The sequence below is a fragment of the Microcebus murinus genome, chromosome 18, assembly GCF_040939455.1.
Source record: "Microcebus murinus isolate Inina chromosome 18, M.murinus_Inina_mat1.0, whole genome shotgun sequence".
NCBI lineage: Eukaryota > Metazoa > Chordata > Mammalia > Primates > Cheirogaleidae > Microcebus > Microcebus murinus.
Window position 1 is genome coordinate 34,089,428 of NC_134121.1, and position 27,125 is coordinate 34,116,552.

Genomic DNA, 27,125 nt, shown 5'->3' on the forward strand with positions numbered 1-27,125 from the left:
GCATTTATATTTAGTTTATCTAAAGTTAAATTTCAGTTACATTACTGATAATGACATTTTAATGATAAATTTATGGAACATTAGCTTACTTGCATAATTCTATCCACATGACAATGACTAGGGTGTGGATAGGCACATGGTTTAGAGGGACTCTACATATTGGAACAGTGCAGGACCTGGTCAAAAGAAATGCTGTCTCTTTTTGCTCTTGGCATAAGCGTGGGAAGATGCAAGCCTACGCATTGTTGTTAACAGCAATTCTACTAGCAAACGTGGACCCATGTCAAAGATAACTTGAAGAACAGATCTGAATTCTAATCTCATTCTGAACACCTTTATCAATCCCTTCCTGAAGCCACCTATAACTGGTCTTGCATGTAAGTGAACCCAAAATTCTTTCTTATATTCAAGTCCATGAGTTAGGTTGTATATTACTTGCAAACAAAGAAGACCTAATGAATTCATTCTCACAAAAGAAAGAAGGTAGAAAGGAAGCTGCACACAGAACAAGTAAAAGCCACTCTCTATATTTATTCATTATAGAATATGCTTTTTTTTCCAGAAAGAAAACACACAGTCTGAAATATCCCATTTTAATAAATCCTATCCTCTGCCTTTACATCCTGAATTTCTATGTTCATTCATCAAGGTTCAGTACCATTACACACAGTGATTAAAATTTTTCCCTGAGATTATCAAGGCTATGTCTTTGGCTATAGGATATCATACCCTACCAAAATTCGGGAGAAAACATAGGAAACTGGAAGTTCTTTTGGTGGTGGAAAAGTCAGACAAATTGGGTAGAATTCCTGAGAAAATGGTGCAGAATCAACCAAGCCACTAAAATAAATTTTACCTACCTGTGAACTATTATCCCTTCTATATCTCCAAACATTCTAGAAGGGAAATTCATCTTATTGCATAGAAGGACACTTTATCACAATGCTATGCACAAAGCATCTTTGCTTTTGCTAGCTGCCAGAGCCATCCCGATGCCTCAGTTTCTAGTAAAATGCAGAGCCAAAAGAGATATGAGCAGCCTTTCCCCAGTGGGATATGGAAAAGAGAAAAAAACAGACATAGGCAATGAGGGAAAAAAATGGTTACCACATTACATGCTCACTCAGGCCTGTGATGCTTCTGCAAATAGTTTGAGATATAGCTACTGATCCACGAGTAGGGAAGAGAAAAGATGGACTAGATCACCACCTCAAACCCCAGCCTCATCGACTCAACAAAGCGTCAGACAAATGGTCACTGGCACATGTCTTCCAGTTTGGGTACACTTAAAGCCAACCCTGAATGGAATGCCCCTTCCAGCAGCCCCTCCTGGGCTGGAAGAAATCACATTCTGAGAAGGAGCCAGCTTGGCGGGAACGGTCACTCTTACGTTTTGTTGTCCGGCCCTCCACCCACCCATCCCCCTAAAACGGCACAATAGAATGATTGTGTTCCCTTAGTGAAGACTTCCCTTCTTAAAAATAAACAAGTGGAGGTTTCCCTAGTCTGCCCTGTATTCAATAGTGGAAGAGGCAGCCAGCCCCAGGGTGGGGAGAGTGAGAAAGGAAGCAGGCGAGGGAGCCCAGCGTCAGGGAACGACGTGCTAGAACGTGCAGGCCTCTGAAGACGGAAAGAGAGGAAGGCTGGGCATCGGTGGGTGGTGGCACTTCCAGAGACATCGCCCCATGGATGCAATGTTCCCAATTCCTCGTCTTAGGTTTTCTTGGGGTAGTTCCGACAGGCTTTCGCCATGTCTCTCAGGAAGTTAGGAACTCCACTCTGCAAAGGAAAAAAGGTTGTCATTTCCACGTCCTGGTAGTGATCACTCCTGATGCTTCGGGACGCAGCTAAAGGTAAACACAGATGGCTTTGGGGATACTAAAAGAGAACAGGGTCCCTGGCAAGATTTCTGCAGATCGTTGGCACAGATAATAACAAAAGATAAGACCCAGAGCACAGAGAAGATGGGATGACAGACACTGCCTTATAGTTTAGCTTAAGCTAAGAAAAAGCGAAAGACATTTCTGAGACACCGTTTCTTGAAAAGAAAAAGGAAATGCAGGAAATGGGATTGGACTGGGTTATTAGATTCTTCCAAAGAAATGTGAAAAGGATTTGCTTTACAGAATTAGAAAACAGTAAGGACTGGGTGTCGAGGGTGAGAGAGGGAGTATTATTCAGTTAATGTTGAGCATTGTGCAAGACTTTGCTCAAATACTGTCTTATTCGTTCCTCCTCTGTGCGATAGGTAAGATCCATTCTCCATTTCTGAAAAGGAAGAAATGCACAGCTTCCCTACATAAAACAAGACAGTCAGGAGCAGAGCCAGAATTCCAAATTACATCTGACTCCAAAGCCTAGTGTTTTTTTTTTCACCTTCCTGAGGAATCCATTGGACCCTCTGGTAGGCAGGACGTATACAGAGCTGGCAGATGCTTCCCATAATGCCAGGCACCTCGGGCCGTCTCCAGGGACCTGGGCTACCTACGACTGCCATTCCCTCCCCTTACAGAAAAAGTAAGCAACAATGACAAGCCTGGGGGCTTCGCTCAGGCCTGGGCACATCTGGTTGTCTCCAAGGCAGGTCAGTCTGTCTCATTCATCCGCTAGCAAATGGGTACAAGGTCCACAGGCCCTACTGTTCCTCCCAGGAACCGACTATTGTCTGGAGGTTCCAGAGAGTGATTCTTGAAGGGGTCTCGGGGCACCGGGAGGGAGAGGCTGGCATTCCAAGCTGATCGTTCTTTGTCATTTGTCCCAGCCACTGTCTTCGGTGTTGGCAATCCCAGACCTAACCAAAGTCACTCAACCAAGCTCTTCATAAAAGAGCCTCATTACTCCTGAGACAATGTATCTCTTCAGCCTGACAGCCCCACGAGCTAAGGCGACATTTGTCAAACACGCTTCCCCCGCCCTCAGGCCTCCTGGGATCTCACCTGGGCAACCATGTTAATGAGCCAGGACGGAATCTGGCCACCTGGGTTATCGAAGTAATACATGAAAACTAGAGAGAGAGAGAGAAAGGACAATTCAAAAAGAGGAAAAACACTGGGAAAATAGAGCAATAAAACCATGCAAACTTACATTTTCATAGTCAGGCCCAGAAAGTGCAGAAGGAGGCAGCATATAATTCTAATGGACTTCCCTCCACTGACTTGCTTTATAATAGCATATATATATTATTATTATATTATATATATATATATATATGTATATATATATACACACACACACGCATTTTTGAAAAACAGCCACAGGCATATTTTGCTACTATTTATTAAATACCTGGATACACTTGGATATAGTCTCTCATTTAATTATCCCAGCAACCCTAAGGAACTGGTAAAACTAACCCTATTTTATAAATGATGAAATGGAGACTCAGAAAAGTTAGTTGACATACCCAAGGTAACCAATCTAACTATGGTTCTGATTTTGCCATACTCATTCCGGTATAGCAGGTGGTCTCATGCCTCACTCTGTCCTCAGCTTTCCTCCCTGGGGGCTGGAACTCCATCTGGGCAGGTTCTGAGTCTGGGTTCCTATTAAGCAGGTGCTGCATTTTCCAACACAGACCCGCCAGTCCTCTTTACCCACTCCCAGGCCCAGCACACACATCCACAGAACCAGCAAGGAATGGATTTCTAAACCTGCTGGTTTACTTTGAATGTTCTGATTTCACCTGGACAATGCAAGAATCAGGAAAGAATGGATCGGGGCAGATTACAACATCCAATTCATGCTGCAGCCAAGTCTGTGGGGGTGGATCAAGTCTCTCCCCAGGTGTTGATCCCTGGTCTGTTTTGCACCTGTCCCCATTTTTTGACACCCCCGCCCCCACCTGACACCCCCATGTGCTTTGTGCACCTGACGCCCCCCTCCGTCAGCACAGCCTTCTCTAGAGGAGCCTGGCTGGTGTGCCAGCGTGTACCCCAGGCTTTACCTTTGCTCCCCTTCTTGCCATCACTCTCGATCGCCAGGCTCTGCTTGTACTGCTTCACCCGGACCACCCCCTGCCTCTCCGGAAGCTGAGGCACTGAGGTGCTCTGGGCCAGGACCACGCAGATCTTCCGCCCGGCCATGTCCAGCTCTCGCAGCTGCCGTGTGTAGACATACTGTATCGCCAGTCAAGGCAAGCCATCAATGCCAGCATGTGAGATGACACCAGGAAAGCTCCACGAGCTGGAGGCAAAGGTGGGGTGGCTCTATGCCTCCCACTCGGCCTGTGCTCCCTTGTACTGCCACTCCACTTACCTGCCCCGTCCGCGTACCTGTGCCGCAAGACTCATGCCACCTACTATCCTCATTACCTACCTGTGAATGGTTCCCTGATGCTTTTAATTATGTGAGGAAACCACTTTTCCTTTCTCCACGAAGGCACTAGGACATAGCGGTGGAAGGGTCACTCATCAGCTGTGCAATCCTGGGTAATTTATTCAACCTTTCTGAGACTCAGTTTCCCTAGGTAGGAAAAGGGAGTAAGGCTGCCCAGCAGGTAGGCTTGGTGGGGGCTCTAAAGAAAGAGTAGGGCAGAATAAGCACTCGACAGACAATGGCGTCACCGCTCTTTGTCCCGTCCTCACCCAGAGCTCTAATGACTGACCTCTATGCATAGAAGACGGTCAAGCAGTGCTACAACTGGTGGCCATAGGAAGACATGTGAATGCCTGAATAGTAGGCACGTGTTCTCTCTGGGTTAACACTGGTTCACCAAGGATAACAAAGTCATTCATTTCCATAAACCTCCACAGAACAACCTCCACATCTATGGCACAATTCGAGGGAAAACAATGAAATCCTATGAAACATCAGGAGTCACTACTTACTGAGCCCTCATCACGTAACATCATGAGCTTTACATACGGCATCAATTCTGATCCTCCCAAAGACCCTGTGAGTTCGGTATAAGTATCCCCCACCTTACGGACGACAAAAGGGAGGCTCAGAGAGGTAAGGAAACTCACCCGAAACCCCACAGCCTGACTGCAGTCCTGAAACCTAAATATGAACTCAGACCCGGCTCTGAAACCTACATAGAATTTCATAGCTAGATGGCGCTCACATGTTGCATGCGTTGAATGTACTTTCATGTGATGGAAGTTTGGGTTTCACGCTAGAGGGAGTTAAAAGCCTAAAACAATCAAAGAGTTCACTAAGTCCAACAAAATTACACCTACTGTATCACAGCAACCACCTCAGCCCTGCCCACCTCAATGTCTCGAATGACCCGTCCCTCCCACCAGGCGGTCTCTTGCCTCCTGCTCTTACATGCTGAGCAGCGGATGTATTAAATGTTTCAGGGAAGAGATGATGCTGCTTTGGCTCTGTCTTTCCTCTCTCCAAGCCTTTTAATTTGTGCTCGCAGCAAATACTGTCCCACTCTCTCCCCCAGCTTACTCAGCTCATGTGACAGTCGTCGCCTGACACTCCACTGATGGAAAATGACCCTGACAGACGGATTACAATCCAGCAGAGTGCCTTGGAAGGGCTGGCAGTTCCAGAGTGCCACACGGCCTGTGACTGGAGAACCGCAAGTTCACTGAGGCCCAGAGAAGTGCAGGGCCTTTCCCAAGGTCACACAGCAACCCGGGGAATGTGTTCAGACTCCAAATCTGCTGGCTTGGCAGGGATGTTCAGAATTCAGCTCACATTCACAGCATGCTGGGTGGCAGGGGCAGGTTTGGGACTCCCGGTCCAGCTGTCTCCAGAGACTGCGATCTTGACCAGGGCATCAGCCCACCTCTCTGACCCCACCGTGACACGGCTGAGTAGGTATTCTCAGGAGCAGACACTCGGGGCTCCTTGAAGGCCTATGTCCTTGGCTTTCCAATGTCACACAATCCTATAATAAGTCTCTTAGTCTTTATATATGTGTCTAGGTCTCCCCAGTAAGGGTTGTTGAATTCTTGAGAACAGAGAACAGTGCAGTAGAAAGGAACATTAGTTTTGGAGCAAAACTGAGCATCACCTGGCAGCTTTCACAGTTTCTTTAACTGCAAAATGGGGACGAGGATACCTGCATTGCCTAGTTGTTGGCAGGATTAAAAAAAAAACACGTGAGGCCGGGCGCTGTGGCTCACGCCTGTAATCCTAGCTCTTGGGAGGCCGAAGCGGGCGGATTGCTCAAGGTCAGGAGTTCAAAACCAGCCTGAGCAAGAGCGAGACCCCGTCTCTACTATAAATAGAAAGAAATTAATTGGCCAACTGATATATATATAAAAAATTAGCCGGGCATGGTGGCGCATGCCTGTAGTCCCAGCTACTCGGGAGGCTGAGGCAGGAGGATTGCTTGAGCCCAGGAGTTTGAGGTTGCTGTGAGCTAGGCTGACGCCACGGCACTCACTCTAGCCTGGACAACAAAGTGAGACTCTGTCTCAAAAAAAAAAACAAAAAAAAAAAAACGTGAAATCTAATGGGTCACATAATCAATAATCTGTTGAAATACAAACTATGTGTATACAAACTAGCCATACACAGATACTGTACCAAGAAATAATTCACAATCCAGTTGGAGTCCAGGGTAGATGTGGACACACAGACACAAAAATCACACAAAAACACCCTCACTCTTTCTCTCTTTCTAGAGAATAATTATTTAGGAGCAACCAGACTCATACAATGTCAGAGCTAGGGAAAGTTCCAGTGATCTTCTAATTCAGTGGCTTCCAAACTTTTTTTTTTTTTTTTTTACTTCCCGGACCCTTTGTTAAAAGGATCATCTATGGAAATTGATATACATATGAGTCTGTAAAACACTCAGCTGCTATGATGGAAGAGGATAGTGAAGGAGACAAAATCTCACCTATGAGTCAATCATCCTACCCCCACCCTGCCCAGGCAACTGATTTCTCTCCTGTACCCCCAGGCTGGTCCTAAAGAGGCTTCTGAGAACCTAGGAGCGCCAGCCCTAACTCCCCACATTTCAATCAGCTGCTTCATTTCATAAAGAAGGAGAGCGAGGGGAAGAAGTTTACACTCAGTGTTCAGAGCCAACAGTCAAGGAGGGTACAACTGAGACAGGAGGGCGTGGAGAGAGCTGGGAATGCAGGGCCCTGGGTTCTGATGCTTGCTCTGCCACCTGTAACCCTCTGTCACCTCTCTGGATGCCCCCCCCCTCCTCCTCTGTAGAGCTGAGGGAGCTGTACGAAGCACTCTTGATAAAAAGTTCCTTTCAGGTCTCCAATTCTGTGGCCTGACAATCTCCGGGCCTAGGAAACTTCTTAGGAAAGTATGAAGCTCCAGGAACCACAATTACAGACGCTCCATGTGGCCAGGCCCAGAAGTCACACTCTGAGGTCCCCACAAACCACACAAGAAGCAACAGCTTTGGCAGATGCTGCTGCAAGAATCAGAGACAATGCTGTCTGCGCCTGCGTCATACAATGGCCGACGGGCACAGAGACACTCAGAGGGCCGAGGAACGGCGAGCCTTGTGGAAAGGATACATCTCTGTTGGACATGGGAAAAGGGTACTTCACTTCCCAGTAGACCACTGTCTGTCCATTGCACTCACGTTCATAGAGTTCTAAAGGAGAAAAAAAAGAAGTTAATGCACCTAGAAACTTCTCTGGCTTCAATTAATAAATAAGATGACCGTGTAGGGTATGAGAAACCACTAACTCATAAGGCATAGAATTCTAGAAAAAGTCAGGCAGATGAATTGCCACTGAAAGGTTGCTGCCCAGGGACAGAGTTTGGCGGATAAAAAAACACGTCAGGAATAAAAGAGCCCAACCAAACTTGTCCTTTGTATAGCACAAACAAGATTCCTGTATAGAATGCCATGTAACAAAATCAGGCATCAAAAAATAGTCAGAGGTTTTAAAATCAGGATAACCACTAGGTGTCACTAGAGTACCAATAATTTTGCTTCTAAGACCTTTTCTTTTCCTTTAAGATTTCTTGACACATTACAGCCAACCTGGGACTGAGTCACCCAGTCTAGCACATTCAGGTGGAAACTGAAAGGTTCCAGAGAGGACAATGTCCTTCCTAAATAGCTTGAAAGTGGCAGAACTCTGGCTGTTTCTTCCTTCCCTCCCATGTCTATTCACACTATACCATAGCCAGAATGACCAAATTTCCTTAACATTATTCATTCCATCTTGCTACTATGCGCAAACAGCAGCCAACTCTCGGAGGGAGACAGCAAAGGAATTTAATGACACGCACACCCTCTGACCCCAAGCTGTGCAGTAAGCATCTTCCCAACCAGTTAGAGACCTCCTAACCCAAAGTCCCTTGAGGTGATGCTGAGGGAGGTTAATTTAGCTTTTGAAAGAAAATCTGTTAGAAGCAGCCTGTGAATTAAGAAGTTTTCCAGCCCATTAGGGCCACAGGAGGCTGATGACAGCCCTTAAAGGGAGGGGAGGAGTGGACATCTGTTGCTTTGGCATGCTCAGCATTGATTCCCCCTTCTGTATCGGTGTCTCAATTTTCCTTCAAGGCAAGACCCTTGCCCTACATCTTGACGATATGGTTTAAGCCAGACAGACTCTGCAGTAATTCCAGGACTGGGAAAATGAACAAGACACGGCCATGGTGATGGTACAAAGATGGTACATCTGGCCAGGTTCTTAGTGTGCCACTCTAGCAAGTTCAGGCTGAAAAGCAGTTTAGCAAAGGCTCTCAGGGAGGACCAGAGTGAGGTTTAGAACCTCAGGATTGTTCCAGCAAAGCCAAATTGTTGTTTCCACCGGATCAGAACCCAGAGTGAAATGTTTGCTGGGTGGCAAACATCAGAGGTTCTGCAGTTGTTTTCCCTAATGTCAGATGCCTTAGCCATCACCAAGAAATGGATTTTGCACGCTGCCTGCTTTCTCACATTGCTCTCCAAAGGGAAGCCATACGTGTGTCTTATTGGCAGAGTCTGTATCACACGACTGCACTACAGCTGCCAGGAAGACTGGGGCAGAGAGTGTCTGGCTGCTCCCTCAGACAGGTGAGTGGCACAAGACCCCCTAAATAGGAAGGGCATCTGAAAACGCTAAGTTACCCAAGACCATGACAAATGTCCACAGGAAATGAGCATGTGCTACAGGCTGAGCTGATGGGAGCCAGTCCTGGCAGTCTGCCTGCCATCCCTAGGAAAGTGGAATTCTCTTTCCTCTGAGGTTATTTATATGGTCAGAATATAAGTCTGGTTTTTCTGATTGACATTTTTGCTATAGCATAATAATCTGCCTGGAAATTAAGTCAACACAGAAGAAAAGAGTCTAGAGATAGAGAAAGAAACATCCCCGCAGGAATTATTTAAGTTCCCAAATTGCAGCTGTCCTAGAAGCCAGAAACCCTTGGACTTACCAAAGCCAGGAACCAATAAACTCTCTTTTCTTTTCTTACACTGTCTTTAGTTAGGTTCTTGAAACCAAGAGTCCCGACGGTAAAGACTTGATGCGCCGCTGGCTAGTTCTGTGGTTCTGTTCCACTGGGACTTAGTTGCCAGAGGCCACTCCCAGCTCTAAGTGGCAGGACGATCCATGTTCAATGTCCCTCGTAACTCGGTATCACTGACGGGGTAAAGTCTAAAACCTGTAGCTCAGGGGCCATGCTGGGCCCTTGAGGATGTGGACCCAGCGGCTGCCCTAGTTCTAGTACCAGTAGGAGAACTAGTACCAGCAGCAGTAGTGGAGCATGGATAGGTTCTGCTGTTCCAACCCACATGGCAACACCACATGCCGGTGGTTTGTGAGCATGCTGCTCTGAGCTTTCCTGCCTTGACTCCTGCTGCCCCCTGGGTGTGGAATGTCCTTAACTCCTCCCCCTCTCACCCTATAGGCATTCCTGTCTGTTTAGAAAACTTTGGTTCAACTTCCAAAACAAAGCTTAAACGCTATACCTCCTCCAAGAAGCCTTCCACAAGCACCCAGGTACACAGGAGGACAACCCAACTTAACAGTGACACCAAAGTAGCGCCAGGAGCACACTGGAGAGAGGATCTAAGAGTGCACAAGGAGCAAGTCCTAGGAATAACAAAAGTTCATTTCGCCCCCACATTTAAAAGACTTTGGTGCACAATTTAAAAGGAAGCATAATATGGTAGAAATTAAACTTTTTTTTTTCTACTGGCTAGAATAAAGAAGAATAAATTTTACTTTCTAATGATTAAAAAAAAAAAGTAGGCAGCATTTACCTTGAACATACTCGTCCCACCGCTTTCTATAGTCTAAGTCCATATAGACATCAGCGAGCAGAGCTGGTGAGCAGTCCTCCAGAACACCGAAGACTTTATACGCATACAGTCCGGTCTTCTGCAGAAACAGCACAAATAGTAAGAATCGATTAAAAAGCTGGATTTACAGAAAGCAGCTGAGCAGGGGCTTCATGCCACACCAAACACTGACGTCGGTCTTGGCGACACAGTGGTGAAAAAGCAGACACGGCCCCCGTTCTCATGGATCTGAAATGCAGGCAGGCCTTGGCGGTGGGGATAGCTAAAAGTGCCATCCAGGTAATTTATTTTTTTTTCTTTTTCTTTTTTTTAATTTCAGCATATTATGGGGGTACAAATGTGAAGGTTACATATATTGCCCATGCTCCCCCTCCCCTTCGAGTCAGAGCCTCAAGTGTGACCATCCCCCAAACACTGCACATCTCACTCATTATGTTTGTATATACCCATCCCCTCCTACCCCCCACCTGCCCAATACCCGATAGATAAAAGTTATTCCTATATGTCCCCTTAGGTGTTGATCAGTTAATATCAATTTAATGAGTACATGTGGTGCTTGTTTTTCCATTCTTGAGATACTTCACTTAGTAGAATAGGTTCCAGCTCTATACAGGAAAATACAAGAGGTGCTATATCACCATTGTTTCTTAAAGCTGAATAGTACTCCATGGTATACATATACCACATTTTATCAATCCACTCATGTATTGATGGGCACTTGGTTGTTTCCACAACTTTGCAATTGTGAATTGTGCTGCTATAAACATTTGAGTGCAAGGGTTAGGTGATAGATGATGCTTAGTCGAGGTGGGGGGGGGAGAGTTATGTAATCACGTTGTCAGGGAAAGCTTCTATGAAGGATAACATTTATCAGAACATCTTGTTCTAAATGTTAGAAGAAGCTGGTCATGGGAAGATAAGGAAAGCCCATTCCTGGTAGCAGGAGGAAGGTCCCCAGATTGATGCATTTGCATGCTTAACTCTCCATGGTCTGGAGAGTTCTGGGTGAGAGACAGAGTCTTAGGAGCTAAGGTTATAGAGGTTGTGGGCGCTGTACCCCAAAGGACCAGGGTAAGAGGTAAAGCTTTTATTCTCATTGCTATGGAAAACTAATGGATAGCTTTAAATAGGGAAATGACCAGATCTGATTAGGAATTCAGTTTAGGAATGACCAGATCTGATTTGCTTTTTAAAAATGTGATTCTTCTGCTTGGTAGAAAATAGATAATAAGCAAACAAGGGGACAGGTTAGAAGACCAGCGCAACAGTCCAGATAAGAGACAATGGTGAGTTGAACAGGGAGTAATAACCATGATGGGGAGAAGTCAGTGATTGGGGGATATATACTGGAGGTAAAGTCAACAGGAATTGATGATATATTGACTGTGGGGGAAAGAAAAGCAAAAAAATCAAAGATAACTCTTAGAACATTTGCTGGAACAACCAGGTAGATGGGGCTCCATTTTCTATGATAGAGAAAACTCAGAGAAGAAGTGATCTGTGGGCTAAGAGGTCATCATTTTGGGTAAGCTGAGTTTGAGATACAAATTAGACATCCAAGTAGGGATGTCGTGTAGACGGCTAGAATTCTGGGGAGAGGTTATAGTTTAAATATCCATGTGTCACAATGAAACTCAATTCATTATTTTATCATTTCCAAGACACCGTTTCCTTAAACTGGTTCCCTTCTCCTCCTTAATGTAGTTACACCCCTTAGTGACTTCTGTCCTACTGTATATCACAGAGAATTTTTCAACAACGGCTTCTTTTTGATTGTGTATAAAGGACAGAAAAGGGGAAGAAACATCTGCTTCAAATCACATTAGTTCCTTTTGTTCATAAAAAGACCTTTCTAGATTCCAAAGGACAGGAGAGTTTCCTTGTTTTCATGGTAAGTCACATCCTTGTCTATGGGGGTTCTGGGCTGGGGTGGGCACCATGACACATTCCACCCACTGCACCACGGCAACTTACAATTCCTGCCCCTCATCTTGCCAAAAAGGCTGCTCTACTATTAAGATCAAAGCGATGGTTCATAGATTAATTTCAGTATGAAAGTAAACAAACAAATGAACAAAAATGAAGCTTGTAGATGAAATCTTGCTTCCAAGTGCTACGGCCATATTATTGGCTCATAAATCGTTCATAAATGAAGTCATCTCCTTAAACACTCTGCCTGGGACTGATGTGAAGTCAAGGAGTAAACACTGTGAATCTTTCTACAGGCCCAGGGCCTCCTGGCTCAGGTGGCATCACCCAGGGATAAACACATCCCAGTCTAGGAATCTCAGATGTACGTGAAAAGTACCCGGCAAAGAAATGGACGGCAAAATTGAAATTGAATCCATAAGCTTCTTCCAGCTCTAGAAGAAGTGGCTTCATACCAAGAATTTCCAACCAGCACATGACAAGCTGGCGTATCTGAACCCCTCATGTGCCGTGCCACCGATGCCCCAGTAGAGGGGCAGACCTCGGGGACTGATGAAAGACATCAGGAGAAACAGCTCCCATCTCTCTTGCCCCTGATCTCACACACACTTAAGAGAACGTGGCCAGGGTGTACACACACCCACTCATTTATACCCCCGCCACATGTTTTCATCAACAAGCTTTAGAAGAGAGACAACTGGCAACTCCTTCCAGAATCATAAGGCCCCATTTTCTATACATATGGAGCAAAAGGGATAGTTATGTGTCAAGACAGCAACCTTCCCAATCTTACATGATCTAGCTTTGAATATCTGTGTAAATTAAGACACTGTTTCCTTAAACTGATTCCCTTCCTCTCCCAGATGAAGTTACAACCCTTAGTGACTTCCATCCTGTTGTATATCACAGAAAGAAAAGAACAGAAAGTTCTCCAGGAAGAGAAAAATAGAATGACCATGACTTGCGTGAATACAGAAGAATGAACTATTGTGGCACCTTCCTTTAAACAGTCCCTTCGTGGCAGAACTGAGAAATGCCAGAACTCCAGAGGAACCAAATGCTTGGTAACACCTCCCCTCCCAATAAAATGTTCTTTTCGAGTGCTGAACAGCTCGGCCCAAATTTCTGGATCGAAGCATTTTCTCACCCATTATTTCTTTTTGAAAAGGATATCAGCAAACAGACTCATTTGTATTTCAGCTTTTAAAAAAATAAAGTGAATTTTTTATAATTATAAAAATAATTCATATTCATTATAAGAAAATTTGAAATTGCTAAAAAGAATAAAGAAATATTATTTATGTAACCCCATAATTCACAAATACCTACTGATAATGTTTGACCTACTTCCTTTAAGTAAATATAATAAATACTTCTATATGTTCCAAAATGAGAATAATATAGTATAAACAGTTTGTATTCTTATTTTTAACATAATATTGATTATGTGGAGGCTACAGAGAATTCATACCTTAGCAATTCTCCTAAGATATTTGTTTCCAAATATGTTTATGAAAATAAATATTTCCAGGGTAATCATGTTTATATAGAATACTTGGTCCATAATTTCTAATTTTTTTTCATTAGGAAAGTTTCATTAGAGATCAATTTTAGGTAAGTGCATTAACATTTTAAAGCTCTTTATAATTTTTAAAAATTTTTCAGAAGATGTATAACAAGTGTGTACTCCCATCAGTAGCAAAGAAGCATGACACTAGGATTGGCTACCGTTGTTTATTTAAACACTTTGATATGAAAAAGCATAATTCTTTCCTTTATTTGGACAAAGTTTGTGTTACTAATGTGTAAGAGCTCTTTAAAATTAGAAATATAAATCTCTTGCAATATTTCTTTTATTTTCCGAGCTTACTAACATTTGAATAAATGACTCCAAATAAGTTTACTCAAGGGATTCTTGGCTTTTCTTGAAGCTCCTCCAGAAAACCACCTCTAACAATGGCTCAATTTCTTCATCTAAGCCGGGCGCGGTGGCTCACGCCTGTAATCCTAGCACTTTGGGAGGCTGAGGCGGGCGGATTGCTCAAGGTCAGGAGTTCGAAACCAGCCTGAGCAAGAGCAAGACCCCGTCTCTACTATAAATAGAAAGAAATTAATTGGCCAACTAATATATATATATAAAAATTAGCAGGGCATGGTGGTGCATGCCTGTAGTCCCAGCTACTCGGGAGGCTGAGGCAGCAGGATTGCTTGAGCCCAGGAGTTTGAGGTTGCTGTGAGCTAGGCTGACGCCAGGGCACTCACTCTAGACTGGGCAACAAGCGAGACTCTGTCTCAAAAAAAAAAAAAAATTTCTTCATCTAGACTAAAATATACTGGATACTTTTCTAATGCTCCATTTACAAGACATTTAGTTCCCTACAATTCAAATAGTAAAATGATTATGTTGGTGATAGAGAATTAGTCAATATCATGTATAGAGTATAATTGCCAGAAAAAACATAAGATTGGGTGTGGTTAGATACCCCCTTACTTTCTTACTAAGAAAATCCCAGTGGCCACGTACACAGCTAATAACTTTCCTGGTCTCCTGTGCAGGTAGAGGTAGCCATGTGACTTCTCCCTGTCTTGAATATGGACATGATGTTTGGAGCTATACAACTATTCTGTGACCGAGAGGCAACAAACATGAGAAGGCAGAGTAGAAAGACTCAAAGAATTCCTGGCATCATTAATCAGCTATACCAATGACAGCAACTGTAGACCTCTGAACTATTTGTTAGGTGAGAAAAATACGCCTCTCTTTTTTTTAAGTCTTTGATTTTCCAATTTTCTATTCCTTGTTGCTAAAAGCAATCCTAATTGACACAAGTGGTCCTCACCAACAATGTTGAATTTTACTTGAACCCTGTGATCCTGGAAAATGGTAAAGGTTAAAAAATCTTTGTGCAGGTTACTGCAAAGATCCACCAGCCTCTCCCATGTGATTTAGATAAGACTCACAGATGCCCCCCTTGTTTACCTATGACAAGGCCAGACATAGACTCTCCAAATTCCCTTTCTTTGCCTCAAATGATTAGCTGAGCTGCCTGTCCCCACTGATCAATGGGAACAAAGTGCTTGTTAACTGAAATGGTTGAACTTTTCTCCTTCCTCCAGGCCCCGGAACTCTGGCCCACCCTAAGACTGAGCCAGCAGATAGCCCCTCCTGGAAACAGGCTGGCCTCAGGATAAAATATTCTCTAATCTACTATCCAATCATCCCACCCTTCCATCCCACTTCCCTACATATGGTTCTTTCTAATGTTCTTTATAAAAGAAAAACTCTTTTGCCTAACTCTCAAGATGCTTGCAGATCTCATGGGCAAAGACTTTTCCTATTGCAATATTTCCTTCCCCCACTTCCTGAAATAATCCTTCTGAATAAAAGTCTCTTCATAACTAAGTCCAGATTTATTCTTTTTATTATTTGACATTACCCTAAAGTAAAAAAGTAGACTGACAGAATAGTGCTGACAAGACTTATGAATATAAGAAATATAATTATGTATAAATTCATTAAAACAGTACAGAAGTACAGAAATGTTGCTAAAATGCATTGCCAAGAAATAAGAGATAATGGACACTTTAATGGATTAATTAATTAATTAATTGGGGTACAACATTCGATTTTGCACAGAAACATATAAAATTCCACATGCCATTTTATAAAAAGTACTGCCTCCTTCCACTAAATAACTCTGAAAAAAAATAGATATAAACTCACTAGGAAACTTGACCCTGAGAAGAAATCAGGCACAGGCTTCTACTTGATCTTGCAGCTTGGACTATGTTTCCCTTGGTGGTTTGTTAGCAGTTACTGCAACAGTGATGTATTTGTAACTGAAGGAGATTTCCAATCACTCTGACCTGCTATAAATTCTTTCAGTAACACTAGGAATTGTCTTTCGAAGCACAGTCCGATTTCCAAACAGCTTTGTATTCATCATCTTGTGTAATAGTTAACACAGCCCTGTGATGTACGTAGGGAGTTGGTGTTATCTCCACCTTTAAATGAGGAAGTGAACCCCAGAGAGGCTAACTTACTCGCTGGAGTCCCTAAGGGACAGACAGAAAGAGATTCCCCATAACTTCTCCTTATTTAGCTCCCCTTCTCTGCATGGTTTCTCCAAATCATTGTTCCAAACCACAAGCTAATGGTCAAAGCAAAGACCCATCACATAGGATCTCAGAGCAGGAAGGGGCTTTAGATCACTTGTGCAAAAGATGTCAGTGACTTGCCAAGAGTCAGCACATGATGCTGTTGGTGGAAAAGCCTGGATGGGAACCAGTTCCTTCTCTCAGCCCAGTGCTCCTGCTGCAGACCACCCAGGATGGACCTCCCACGTGGACCCTCCCCTTCATCCCTAAGCCTGGTGTGTTTGCCCACAAGGCCTCCAAAGTATTTTTCAGATGCAGCTTCTAAAGGGTTCAGACAAAAATCAGGGGAAAGGCAGGGATAGAGGAAAGACGACTATTGTCACTTTCAACAGACTAGGCACTGTGCCGAGTTTTCCCAGATATAATTCCAAAGAGCTGTCTCATAAACCAGAAAAGGTAGCCAGAAAAGACAGCATGGTGGTTACAGTATAGACTTACAGTCACAGTCTGGGAGGGGTTAAGCTCTTCCATTTGCTAACCTGCAAATGGGGTCTAATAAGAGTCTCTCTTTTATGCAACGATTATGAGGATTAGATAACCTATCTGCAGTTCTATTATGTGGTGCACATAATAAGTACTTAGTAAATATTAGTTATTGTTTTCATTAATAAGGTAGATACGATGATCTCCTTTTTCCAGATTAAAGAACTGAGGATTCAGAATTATAAATAATGTGCATTTTTAGGAAAACCAGCACCTATGAAGTACTTGCTCTAAACCAGGCACTGCACTTATGATGAATACTTGCAATAACCCTGTGAAGGAAGCATCATTAGTTCCACATTACAAATGGAGAGATAGAGGCTGGGGGAAAAGGGAGACGTGGACAAATGACTAGGAAATTTCCTACTGACATCACTAATTTTTGAGATGTTGTTATTCTGGCTAACTTGTCTAAATGTCAAGCTGTTGTATTTCTTAGCAATGGCGATTCAAACGCATTAAAAAAAAAAAAAGCTGTGCAATTTATTTTCAATAGTATTCACAAGGCTAAAGTACTTTGAGAAATATTATCATGGACAATATACTTCTTTGTCCAAAGCAGAATAAGTTCTGAAAGAGCTGATGTGCATTTACAAATGAGAAATGTCATCATGTTTGCAACTGACATTTACAATCTCTACATAGGAGTAACCTGTAGTTGCCACCTTCACCCTGCAACCAGACCTCACTCTCTTTGATTTATGGTGTTTATCTGCATTTACATCCCTAACTACAAGGCAGGTTTGCTGAATCACAAGTCTCAAATCCAGGGATTGCACCCTTCAGTGTGCACTGCGTTCTCTTTGCCTCTCACGCAAGAGCTCATTTCTACTTCGCAGGGGGACAGGAAGCCTCCCCAGTATGTCTGCCAACGCCAGCCACTTTGTGGCAAGTAATAGATTCAGATGTTATGAAAAGCGAGCATTTTTCACCATTGTAAAACAATTCTTATGGCAGAAGTCAAAGTTGCAGCTGCAACTGGCAAGGATGTATCAAGACTGTATGAAGAAAGACAATTGGCTAAGTCCGATTTAATATTTGAGATCTCTCTAAGAAAACTGGATGGGTTTAATCGCCGAGGACTGCAGATAGCTAGGTAAAATAATAATGATAGCTAACATTTACTACTTACTGGTTACCAGGCACTGAACTGACTGCTTTACAAGGATTATTTCACTTAATCCACATAGGGATAATATGAGGTTCGGACCATCAGTAAACCCATTTTTCAGGCAAGGAAACTGAGGCTTAAAGATGTTCTGAGAAATGTCCAGAAAAGGCAAATTTATAGAGACAAGGATTTCCATTTAGCATCGCCCCGGTTCACCCCAGCTGTTAGCATGGTATTATGTTCAAGGATCCATAATATCTAAACCCTTCCCTGCGAGTCACCCCTCCTCATCTCAAAGGGGTTCCCAAGGCTGAATGAAAAATCAGAGTTTCACTTTATTAATAGCCATCTGCTGGAGTCCCCATGCAGGGACCTGGTGACAGACAGGATGACAACATGAGGCGTGGCTTATGCCTGGAAACAGAAGTGGCACCCTGTTCTGCCCTCTCTCCTCCTCCCACCAAATCTAAACCTCGGAGCAGCATTCCCCCTACCGCCTCCCATCCACCGGCTCATCTAGAGAGAGAAGTGAGGAAAGGGGGAACTGAGGCTCTAGCATATCTATCCAGCTGCATGCCCAGGGGAGATGGAAAAGAAGAAGGTGCTGATCTCAGGCCACGGCGGGAAGTAGGAAATGCCACATGTGGGTGCCCTCCAGCTTGAGACATGGTGGCCCTGCCCACTAGGAAGATACAGCTCAATGTGTGACCCGATTCAATAACTGTCCTATCAATCATGCTGGTAACCAGAAGGGTGGGAGAAAGGGGCAGAAGAGTTCTAGGACCACGAAGTGAGAGAAACTCATGATGCAAACTGGATTATGATCCCACCTGGGGGAAATGGTAGTGGCATCTTCTCATCTTCAGAGGGGACTCTGTTCGGTGAGTTGAACCTATGCTTCTCTCTAAACGCCAGACTATTCTCAGCCCACCTGACGAAACGCAGAGCTTTCCCAGCGATGCCGGGCTTTGAGTACTTTAGTAGGTCAACAGCACAGGGAAGAACAGTCCCTGGGAAAGTACTGTCTGCTCCTCTCCAAACTCTTTGATTAGAAAACCCATTCAAGGACAAAAACACTATTTAGGCGGTCCCTTCTTACGGTGCCAGGCATTTAGATTTAAAAACTTAGTAAGTCAAACCATCAGCCAGAGCTTTTCAGTCGAACATTTATTTTGTTTAAATCGAAGCTGTGAAGCTCTGTGTGTGGTTTCACATTGTCTAGGGGCATGTCGCAGTGGCCTGGCACGATAAGGCAGCCCAAAGCTCCTGCAAGGCTTGACTGCAGATCACTGGAAAAGCTTTTCTTTTGCTCTTTTTTTTTGTTGTTGTTTTTTCAGACCAGGCATATCCAATGGAAAAGCTTTTCTAAGTGACCCTACAGGAACTTCTCAGCACTGCTCAAGGGAGCACATTTACTCCCAAGGGGCCATTAATTTAAAAATCAGGGAGAGTGAGTCTTAAATGGACATTGCTTTTTGTTTTGTCTTACTCTCACCTTTCAGTTTCCATTGCATCATCTCTAGGGGACTGTCCTGCCTCTGGCTTTAGCTGTCAAGAACCCCTGAGCACCATGCTATACCCTCCCCTTGCACCAGTGGTTCTCAAAGTAAGGTCCCTGGGTCAATAGCTTTGGCGTCACTCAGAAACTGGTTAGAAACAGAATGCAAAAAAAGAAAAAAGGAAAAGGAAATATATATATATATATGTGCATATATATATACACACACATATATACATTCTAATGCACACTCAATGTACACTCAAGTTTGAGAATCATTCTGCCAGGTATCATTTCTTTCAATTCTCTCAATAACCCTGAAAGGTAAGTATCATCCTTGTTTTGCAAATAAGGAAGCTGAGACTTCAAAATGAGAAGGTACCTGACCAACATGCTGGGCTTGTAAGTGGGCCTGGCCCCAGCCAGGCTCTCACCTCAGCCCCAGTCAGGCCTTTCCGCCTTCTGGCTCTTCCCAGAAAACAAGGCAAGCTCAGCCTGGCTCAGGGACTAGTGCTCAGTTTCTCTACTTCGGTGACTTAAAAGCCAGCATGCTCATAAGAATCTCCTGGGGAGCTTTAACTTCAAAAAAAAATTAAAAATAAAAAAAAAGCATATTATTATGAAGAATTTCAAACATACACAAAAGTAGAAAGAATAGAATAATCCACCCCGAGAACTTTTCAAAAGGACCACCCAAGCCCTACCCCAGACCAATTAAATCTGAATCTGTAGGGCTTGGTTGTTGCTTTTAAAGCTCCCACATAATTGTAATGGGCTTGAGCTTTGAGAAACACTCACTGGTACATTTCTCCTCCAGACATTTGCATGTCCGGAAAAATCTCTCACTTGACTTGTATCTCCACCCAAATGCTAGCCCCATGGAGGCACTTCCAGACCCGCTTATCTAAAACCACATCATCCCAGCTACCCTTGCCTGCCATTTCTTTATTCTTTTGTCTTCCCACTTTATCTTCTCCATAGCATTCTTCCCCCAATATTGCATTATGTTCTATGGGCTTATTCTCATCAATGAATATGACTCTTGTTCAAAAGCTCATTCACAGAAGCAGCAGCTCCCTCCTCCTTGGTCACCACTTATCTATCCCCAGTATCTGCGAAGGCAGAAGCAGGTGAGAGGAAGTCGATGACTATTTGCAGAATGAATAAATGAATGACAGTAGAGCTGAGATTTTAACCCAGGCCTACCTAACTCCAAAATCCATGTTCTTCCCATGATACCACATGGCAGCCTTTGACTAGTTTTGCTTAGCCTCCAGCAAGAGAACATAGTTCTTGCTATGAGCTGTATACTGTCAAACTGTATATTTGGCACTGAGTTTATCAAAGCAGACTGTTCGCGCTAGTCATTAGTTGTAATGTCTTATGTGGCTCACTTAACAACCCTGGGTCTTATTTCTATCTGTAAAGTAAGAAAATAAGCCCACCTCTGCCTATCTTCCAGATTTGTTTAGAGAGAGAAATGAAAACTTACATGAGATGGCATTTTGTAATTTGCAGCATCATGAGAAGTTATCATTACAACATGAGAAGAAAAAGGAGAAGATGAGAGAATAGAAATAGAGTAGGCAAAGAAAGAAGAAAAAAGAGGGGCAAGGAAAATATGATGGTGTTGGACAGAATGGTTTAGATAAACTTTCTAAGTCCAAAATTTTGTTATTTAATAGAAAAAAAAAATGTATATATCAAAATGTTGTACATCAAAAATGCCTATTTGTCCAAGAACAGGATTCAGAATCATTTGTGTCTACTAAAAGAAGGCCACAATTTAATTTTTTATTTTAATGTATAATTTATTTGTTAAATTGAAAACTTTTTCTAGTGCCTCTGTGCATATCTTTTCAAAGCACATCATGCTAACGTTGTTACGGCATCATTTAGGTCATGATCGCAATTTTGTTTTTCTCCATCTTTGTGTCCAAACCTGCTAAATAAGGAACTGCATGGCTTTGGCCTCAGGTCAGCCACCTCTGACACTGAGTGTAGGAGGCAAAGCGAGGATTTCATCAACACCCATCTCCATACACACAGTGGCAAGCATGCTGTGCACGATCAGATCCTTAAAGGCCCATCAGTCCAACCAACGCTTGTAACGTCTTCATAACGAAGCCATTAGAATCTTCAGGGGAGCAATTCTATCTTAGATGCACAGCATTGCATTTGACTCATTGCAGGTCTTCCCTAAGGGTTGAATGAATTACATAAACAGATGGTCTTCTGTCTCTGCACAGGTCCTGAGGGCCCTGCCCCATACCCTAGAAGAAGGAATGCCACACAGAGAGGCCAGAAGAATCTGAACAGACAGGCCTTGCTGGGTTTCCCCAATCATCTATTAGTATGAGAGCATATCCTTTTTTTCCCATCACATTTCAACATGGTTGCCATGCTTCAATCATGCCTATCCAATGAAGTCTCCACAAAAGGCCCAAGAGGACAGGGTTCAGAAAGCTTCCGGATGGCTGAACATGAGGAGGTTCCTAGAGGGGGCCATGCCCAGGGAGGGCATGAAAGCCCCGAGTCCCTTCCCCCATGCCTCACCATAGGCATCTCTTCGACTGTATCCTTTGTAATATCCTTTACAATAAACCAGTAAATGTAAGTAAGAGTTTCCTTGAGTTCTGGGAGCTGCTCTAGCAAATGAATCAAACCCATGAAGGTGGTTCACCTTGGGATTCCTGACTTACAACCAGTCAGAGGCACAGGCAAAACAACCTGGGGCTTTCAACTGGCACTGGAAGTGGGGGTGGGGGCACTCTTCTGGGATCAATCCCTCGCCGTGGGGGATCTGGCACTATCTCTAAGCTGGTACAGTCAAAATTGAATTGGAGGACACCCAGCAGGTGTCTGCTGCAGAACTGATTGCTGGCTTGGCATATGAGGAGAAACCACCACACATTTGATCACAGAAGTCTTCTGTGTTGATGACGGTGCGAGAATTAAAAAAACAACAGCAAAAAAAAAAAAAAACACAGTTTGAGTTTTTTCTCCAACACAGCACTGTACCTCCTAAGATGTCACAGTAGCATGATTGAAGCATGGCGGCCATGTTGAAATGTGATGGGACATTTCACATTTAGGAAGCTTTATAGAGAAAGAGTGTGTGTGGCACAGGGGAAAGAGTTCGGGCTTTGTACATCCGACAACTTCGGTCTAAATCCCTGTTTCACTGCTTCTTAGCCACGAGCATTGCCTATGCAATTTGCGCTCCCCGGACCTCAATTTCCTTGTCTGTATAAAGGGATGATGGCACAGGTCCATGAAGGAGTAGAGAAGTCTGAGTTGTCTGGAGAAGAAGTGAGGTGTACGGACAAGTCATGGGAGATAAGGATGGAAATGTGAGTTGAAACCAAACTGGCTCAGTGTAACCACCAGGTAGCATTTGCCTTCTGTTCAGAGAGGCAATGCAAGAGCATGTTTAAAGCAGAGGTCTGGAGCCAGACAGCTGGACTCTGATCTTACTTCAAATATTAAGCAACCAACTTAACCTCTGCATGCATCCATTTCCATATAGGTAAAAAGGTGATAGTACCTTATCACAGGGTTGATACAAGGATTCAGTAAATCAACTCCTACAAAGCACTTAGTGCCTGGATTATAAGAAAGCATGTAATAAGTATTAGCTATTACAATGATTATTGTTACTAATTCTGCAATCAATAGTGCCACTGAAAGGGTTGTGATAAGATCACAGCCTCTCAGATACTTGATTGGGCTGTGCCATATAGGACAGAGGGGAGCAGAGACGTATAAGGCCATCAAGAAACTGTCAAGAAGGCTCTGCAGTTCTAGGTGAGAGGTGCTGGGCACCCAATGTGGCCATGGAAAGATAAAGAAGAAAATGGGCTAGAGGCCAGATATGTCTGAGTAGTAGAATCAATAAAGCTTGGCCAATGCCTTGATGTGGCTGGTAAGGAAAATGGGATAGTCAGAAAGAAGATAAAAGGATTTTGCCTGAAAATATATCCATTTCCAAACCAGGGTACCTGTTAAAGTTACAGGCACCAGGCCTAGAATATGAGCTTCTTGGTCATCTTGTTATACCCAATGGTCCTGGTACACAGTAGGCATTCAGAGTTTGCTGAGTGAGTAGTTGCCACCAAAACAGAACAACTTGATGCAGAAAAAAGTAAATATGGAGGTTTCAACGTCTGCTCTGTTCTGGATTATAATAAAAGGGCCTGCCCTACGAATTTGTAAATATTCAAAGTAGCATATTCCACAGTCCCAGTAACTGGGAGAGGGGTGGACTATCTCCAAAGCAAATATGTATGTATTTAGAGAGGAAATTACTTCATAACACCAATATTCTCCATTTATTTAAGGTAGGGTTTCTCAACCTTGGCAATATCGTAATTTGGGACAGGATAATTCTTTCTAGCAAAGGCCTGTCCTGTGCATTGCAGAGTTACATACAGCTTTCTCAGATTTTCACACACATCTGAAAAACTTGATTTGAACCTCCTAATAACCCTGTGAGGAGGCAGGCCAGGGTTTTCATTCCTGTTTTACAGATGAGCAAATTCTAACTATTGGGAATGTTACTTTTCTGTTTTAAAATATAGAGACACTATAGTTGATATAAACTAAAACGCAGTTGCTTCAAAAAGCAACCCCACATTTAACATTTACAAGATCATGAACCCTCCAACCCCACCCTGCCCTTAACTTAGCTGGGCCTCTTTAGAGAGTGGTTTCACCCCTCCCAGCCTGTTTCTTCCATCTATGAAAACTAGGGCTGAACCAGGTGAGCATCAGGGCTCCTCCCAGCTCTAACATTATAATTTTCTGGTCCAATGCCAAGAAACTTTGATTTCACCTACACACTACCTGCAGGTGACTTTTAACCTACTTGCCAGGCTGCCACTATTGAACAATGCAAATGACCATGAGCTTTGTATGACAGGTCTCAGAGGCAATACCTTCCACCTGGATGGCGACCTGGTTCCAAACGCCTCCAGTAAGGTCCCGAGAATTGCTTAATAACCATCTCTATTCCTCCTACATCTTTGATCTTTTTGCCTGAAGCTTCAGACTCAAGCTGTCAAGTGCAACTTAGAAGAAAGAGGCATCCGCCAAAAGAAGGAAGTCAGTAAATAATAGGTCCCTTCTCGGCACCCCACATTGGCTACCCTGCATCTCCAGTCCCCTAATAGTCCTGTTTCTTTCCCACTATATCCAAGCCTTAGGACACCACCCCTCCCCCGGCCCCATACACCACTGGCGCCCATTAGGGAGAGGGGATCCTTGTCCCTTGCATGGGCCTAGGAATCAGCCGACCCACGTTTTCACTCTGTCATTAACTTCTAAGAAACTACTTCCCCAGTTCGTGGCTGACCTGAGGCTGAACTCGGATGACCTTCCAACTCCCCAGGATCTGCCCAGAGGCAAAGCCACTCGGAGGCACCGCCCCTGCGCTCGCTCCAGAGCCGGCGCCCGGCCCGGGCGGAGCTCCTCCCCGCGCTCGAGAAGACCCGCCCCAGTCCCTTCCGCCGCGACGGTCCCGCACGCCCCGCGGGAAGGCGGCCCCGGCGCGCTCCTGCCCCCGCGGTCCTCCAGCGCGCCCGCCGCTACCTGGTCCAGCAGCCGGTAGATGCTGATGCCCAGGGTCTCCACCAGCAGCTGCCAGTCGGCCCCGGCCAGCGCGGGCTGCTGGAGCTCTGCGCAGGCCTCCCGGAACTGCTCCTCCGAGAAGCCGCCCGCCGCCGGCTCCATACTCCGCAGCCCGGGATCCTCCGCCCGGAGCGCAGGCCGCGGGCCCGCTCGGTGTGCGCTCCGGGGCGTGGCGACACGGCGGCCACAGTGTGATTGGCAGAGAACTGAGGAGAAGGCGGGACTACGGCAGGAGGTGGGGCCTATAGGGAGGCGGGGCCCTGGATGGGGCGTGTCTAGAAGAGTGGGCGGGGCCTAGAATTTAAAAAAAAACGATGTAAAAGGAGAAAAATTGGACTTGATCTGGAGAAGGAAGGAGAAGCTAAAAGAAATGAGGAGATTCTAGAGGGAAGAGGAAAGGAAGAGGAAGGAAGACATTGATGTCACCTCAGAAACACCTCCTCAGTAGCCCATCCCATACTCCTTCCCACCCACGTAACCTACAAACCTGCTTGGATGTCTCTTCCTTATCTTTCGGAAGAAGGGAGAGAACATCTGCCTGGTAGACTCGGGGAAGAGAGGAGGGCAGAGCAGAAATGCTTGAAACTCCTAGGTTCAGATGCTAGAACTGTATTTCAGTGTCATTGCTCTTCTTTCCATTATGCATTTTAAAACATTATTCTGAGAAGAAAGTCATTGGACTCATCAGAAGGCCAAATGAGTCCAGGACAACAAAACGGGTAAGAAACCTACCATATGGATCTACAAGGTTGTTTACCACCATGGAGGATAGAAAATGATCTGAAAGATATCATAATATCCACCTAGGATTTCTGCAGCTTGCATAATTTAGATCTTTGCACAACTCAAGATCTTTTTATTCCTTTGAAGTCTCTTGGGTATTACTATATTTCCCACCGTCGGACTTTACTTGGCTTTGAATAGAGGAGGCTATTTAAATATAAAAAATATGTTAACAGCCATATAGGTGCCAATATACTCTGGAAACCTATGTTTCCTAATCTGTGAAATGAGTCAAGAATAGTCCTACCAGTTAGAGTTGAGGAGGGTGATTGGACATAGAATAATTTTCACAGTGTCTATCAAAGTAAATATTCAATAAAAATATCTGCTTGTTTTGCATAACTACGTTGAAGTGTTTTTCTTTCTGTACTTGAAAGAAAGTTGACAGCAAATTCCACATTTATGCCAATTTCCAACAAGGGAAACAATCGCATTTGGCAGGTTGCTTAAACACAGCAAAGATAAGTTGTTGCTTTCTTCAATTTATTGCTGGTTCTGTTTTGTTTTATAGAGGTGGAAGGAGGGATGTGAGATTTTCCTAGACTAAATGCACAAAAGATTAGAGACATAGAGACACTGCTTTTATAATGCCTTATAAGTTATCTCTTCTTTGTAAAAACTACATTTATTGAAACTAAAAACTCATTCCTTGAAAAATCAACTTCATAATAAATCATTAGTGCTGTGGAGTATTTTCAAATATCTTCAAAGAATCTGTTATAAAGATTCTATTCACCTGATCTCAAAGTGTCACCCATAGATTACTTACCTACCTACAGACAGGAAGTTGTAACTTTATAGTGGAAAGAGCTGGTGGTTGCCACTTTAACCAAGAGATCAACAGTATCACAAATAGAGGGACAACTGACATTACAGCCTTCCTAAAGTGACACATTGAGAAGTTTACAATATCATCCAAACAATCAAATTCAAAAAGTGGAAAGCTGCTCAAAATAACTAGCCTGAAATTTTTAAAAAGTCAATATGAAAGAAACTATTCTGATTCAAGAGCAATAGCAAGTACATGTGGTGCATAAATATTAATATTAATTGAATCATGGATTAGGAAAAATCCATTAAAAGCCATTTCTGGGATAATTGGGGATATTTGTATATACACTGTCTTCAGGTAATATTATAGAATTATTGTTAATGTTTTAGGTATAAAAACTTGTACTCTTGAATGTAAAATGCATATTTCTACATCAATGAAGAAAAGAGTGTGAGGATGCTATTGCCGGTCTCCAAAGCCTACAAAATAACTTGCAACAGTAAATTAATAATAGTTTAAGATTGTTGAGTACTCATTATGAACCAGAAACTCTGCTAAGTTTTTTCATTTAATTCCCGCAGTGCCTCTGTGA

General features: G+C 43.7%; 1 protein-coding gene across 3 annotated transcripts; it reads right to left on the minus strand.

Moving 5' to 3' along the window:
- Positions 1-511: 511 nt before the first annotated feature.
- PCTP (phosphatidylcholine transfer protein) lies at positions 512-25,128 on the minus strand. 3 transcript variants are annotated; one of them, XM_012784607.3, is made up of 6 exons: positions 24,940-25,128; positions 10,133-10,250; positions 7,446-7,525; positions 3,944-4,115; positions 2,937-3,004; positions 512-1,779 (listed from the first exon to the last, which is right to left on the minus strand). In XM_012784607.3, the coding sequence occupies exons 1-6, from the start codon at positions 25,078-25,080 to the stop codon at positions 1,714-1,716; spliced, it is 645 nt and encodes a 214-aa protein (XP_012640061.1). In that variant the 5' UTR covers positions 25,081-25,128; the 3' UTR covers positions 512-1,713. The 3 variants fall into 3 exon arrangements, with proteins under 3 accessions (XP_012640061.1, XP_012640816.1, XP_075850560.1); XM_012785362.3 differs by lacking the exon at positions 24,940-25,128 and adding an exon at positions 24,704-24,805; XM_075994445.1 differs by lacking the exon at positions 2,937-3,004.
- Positions 25,129-27,125: the final 1,997 nt, after the last annotated feature.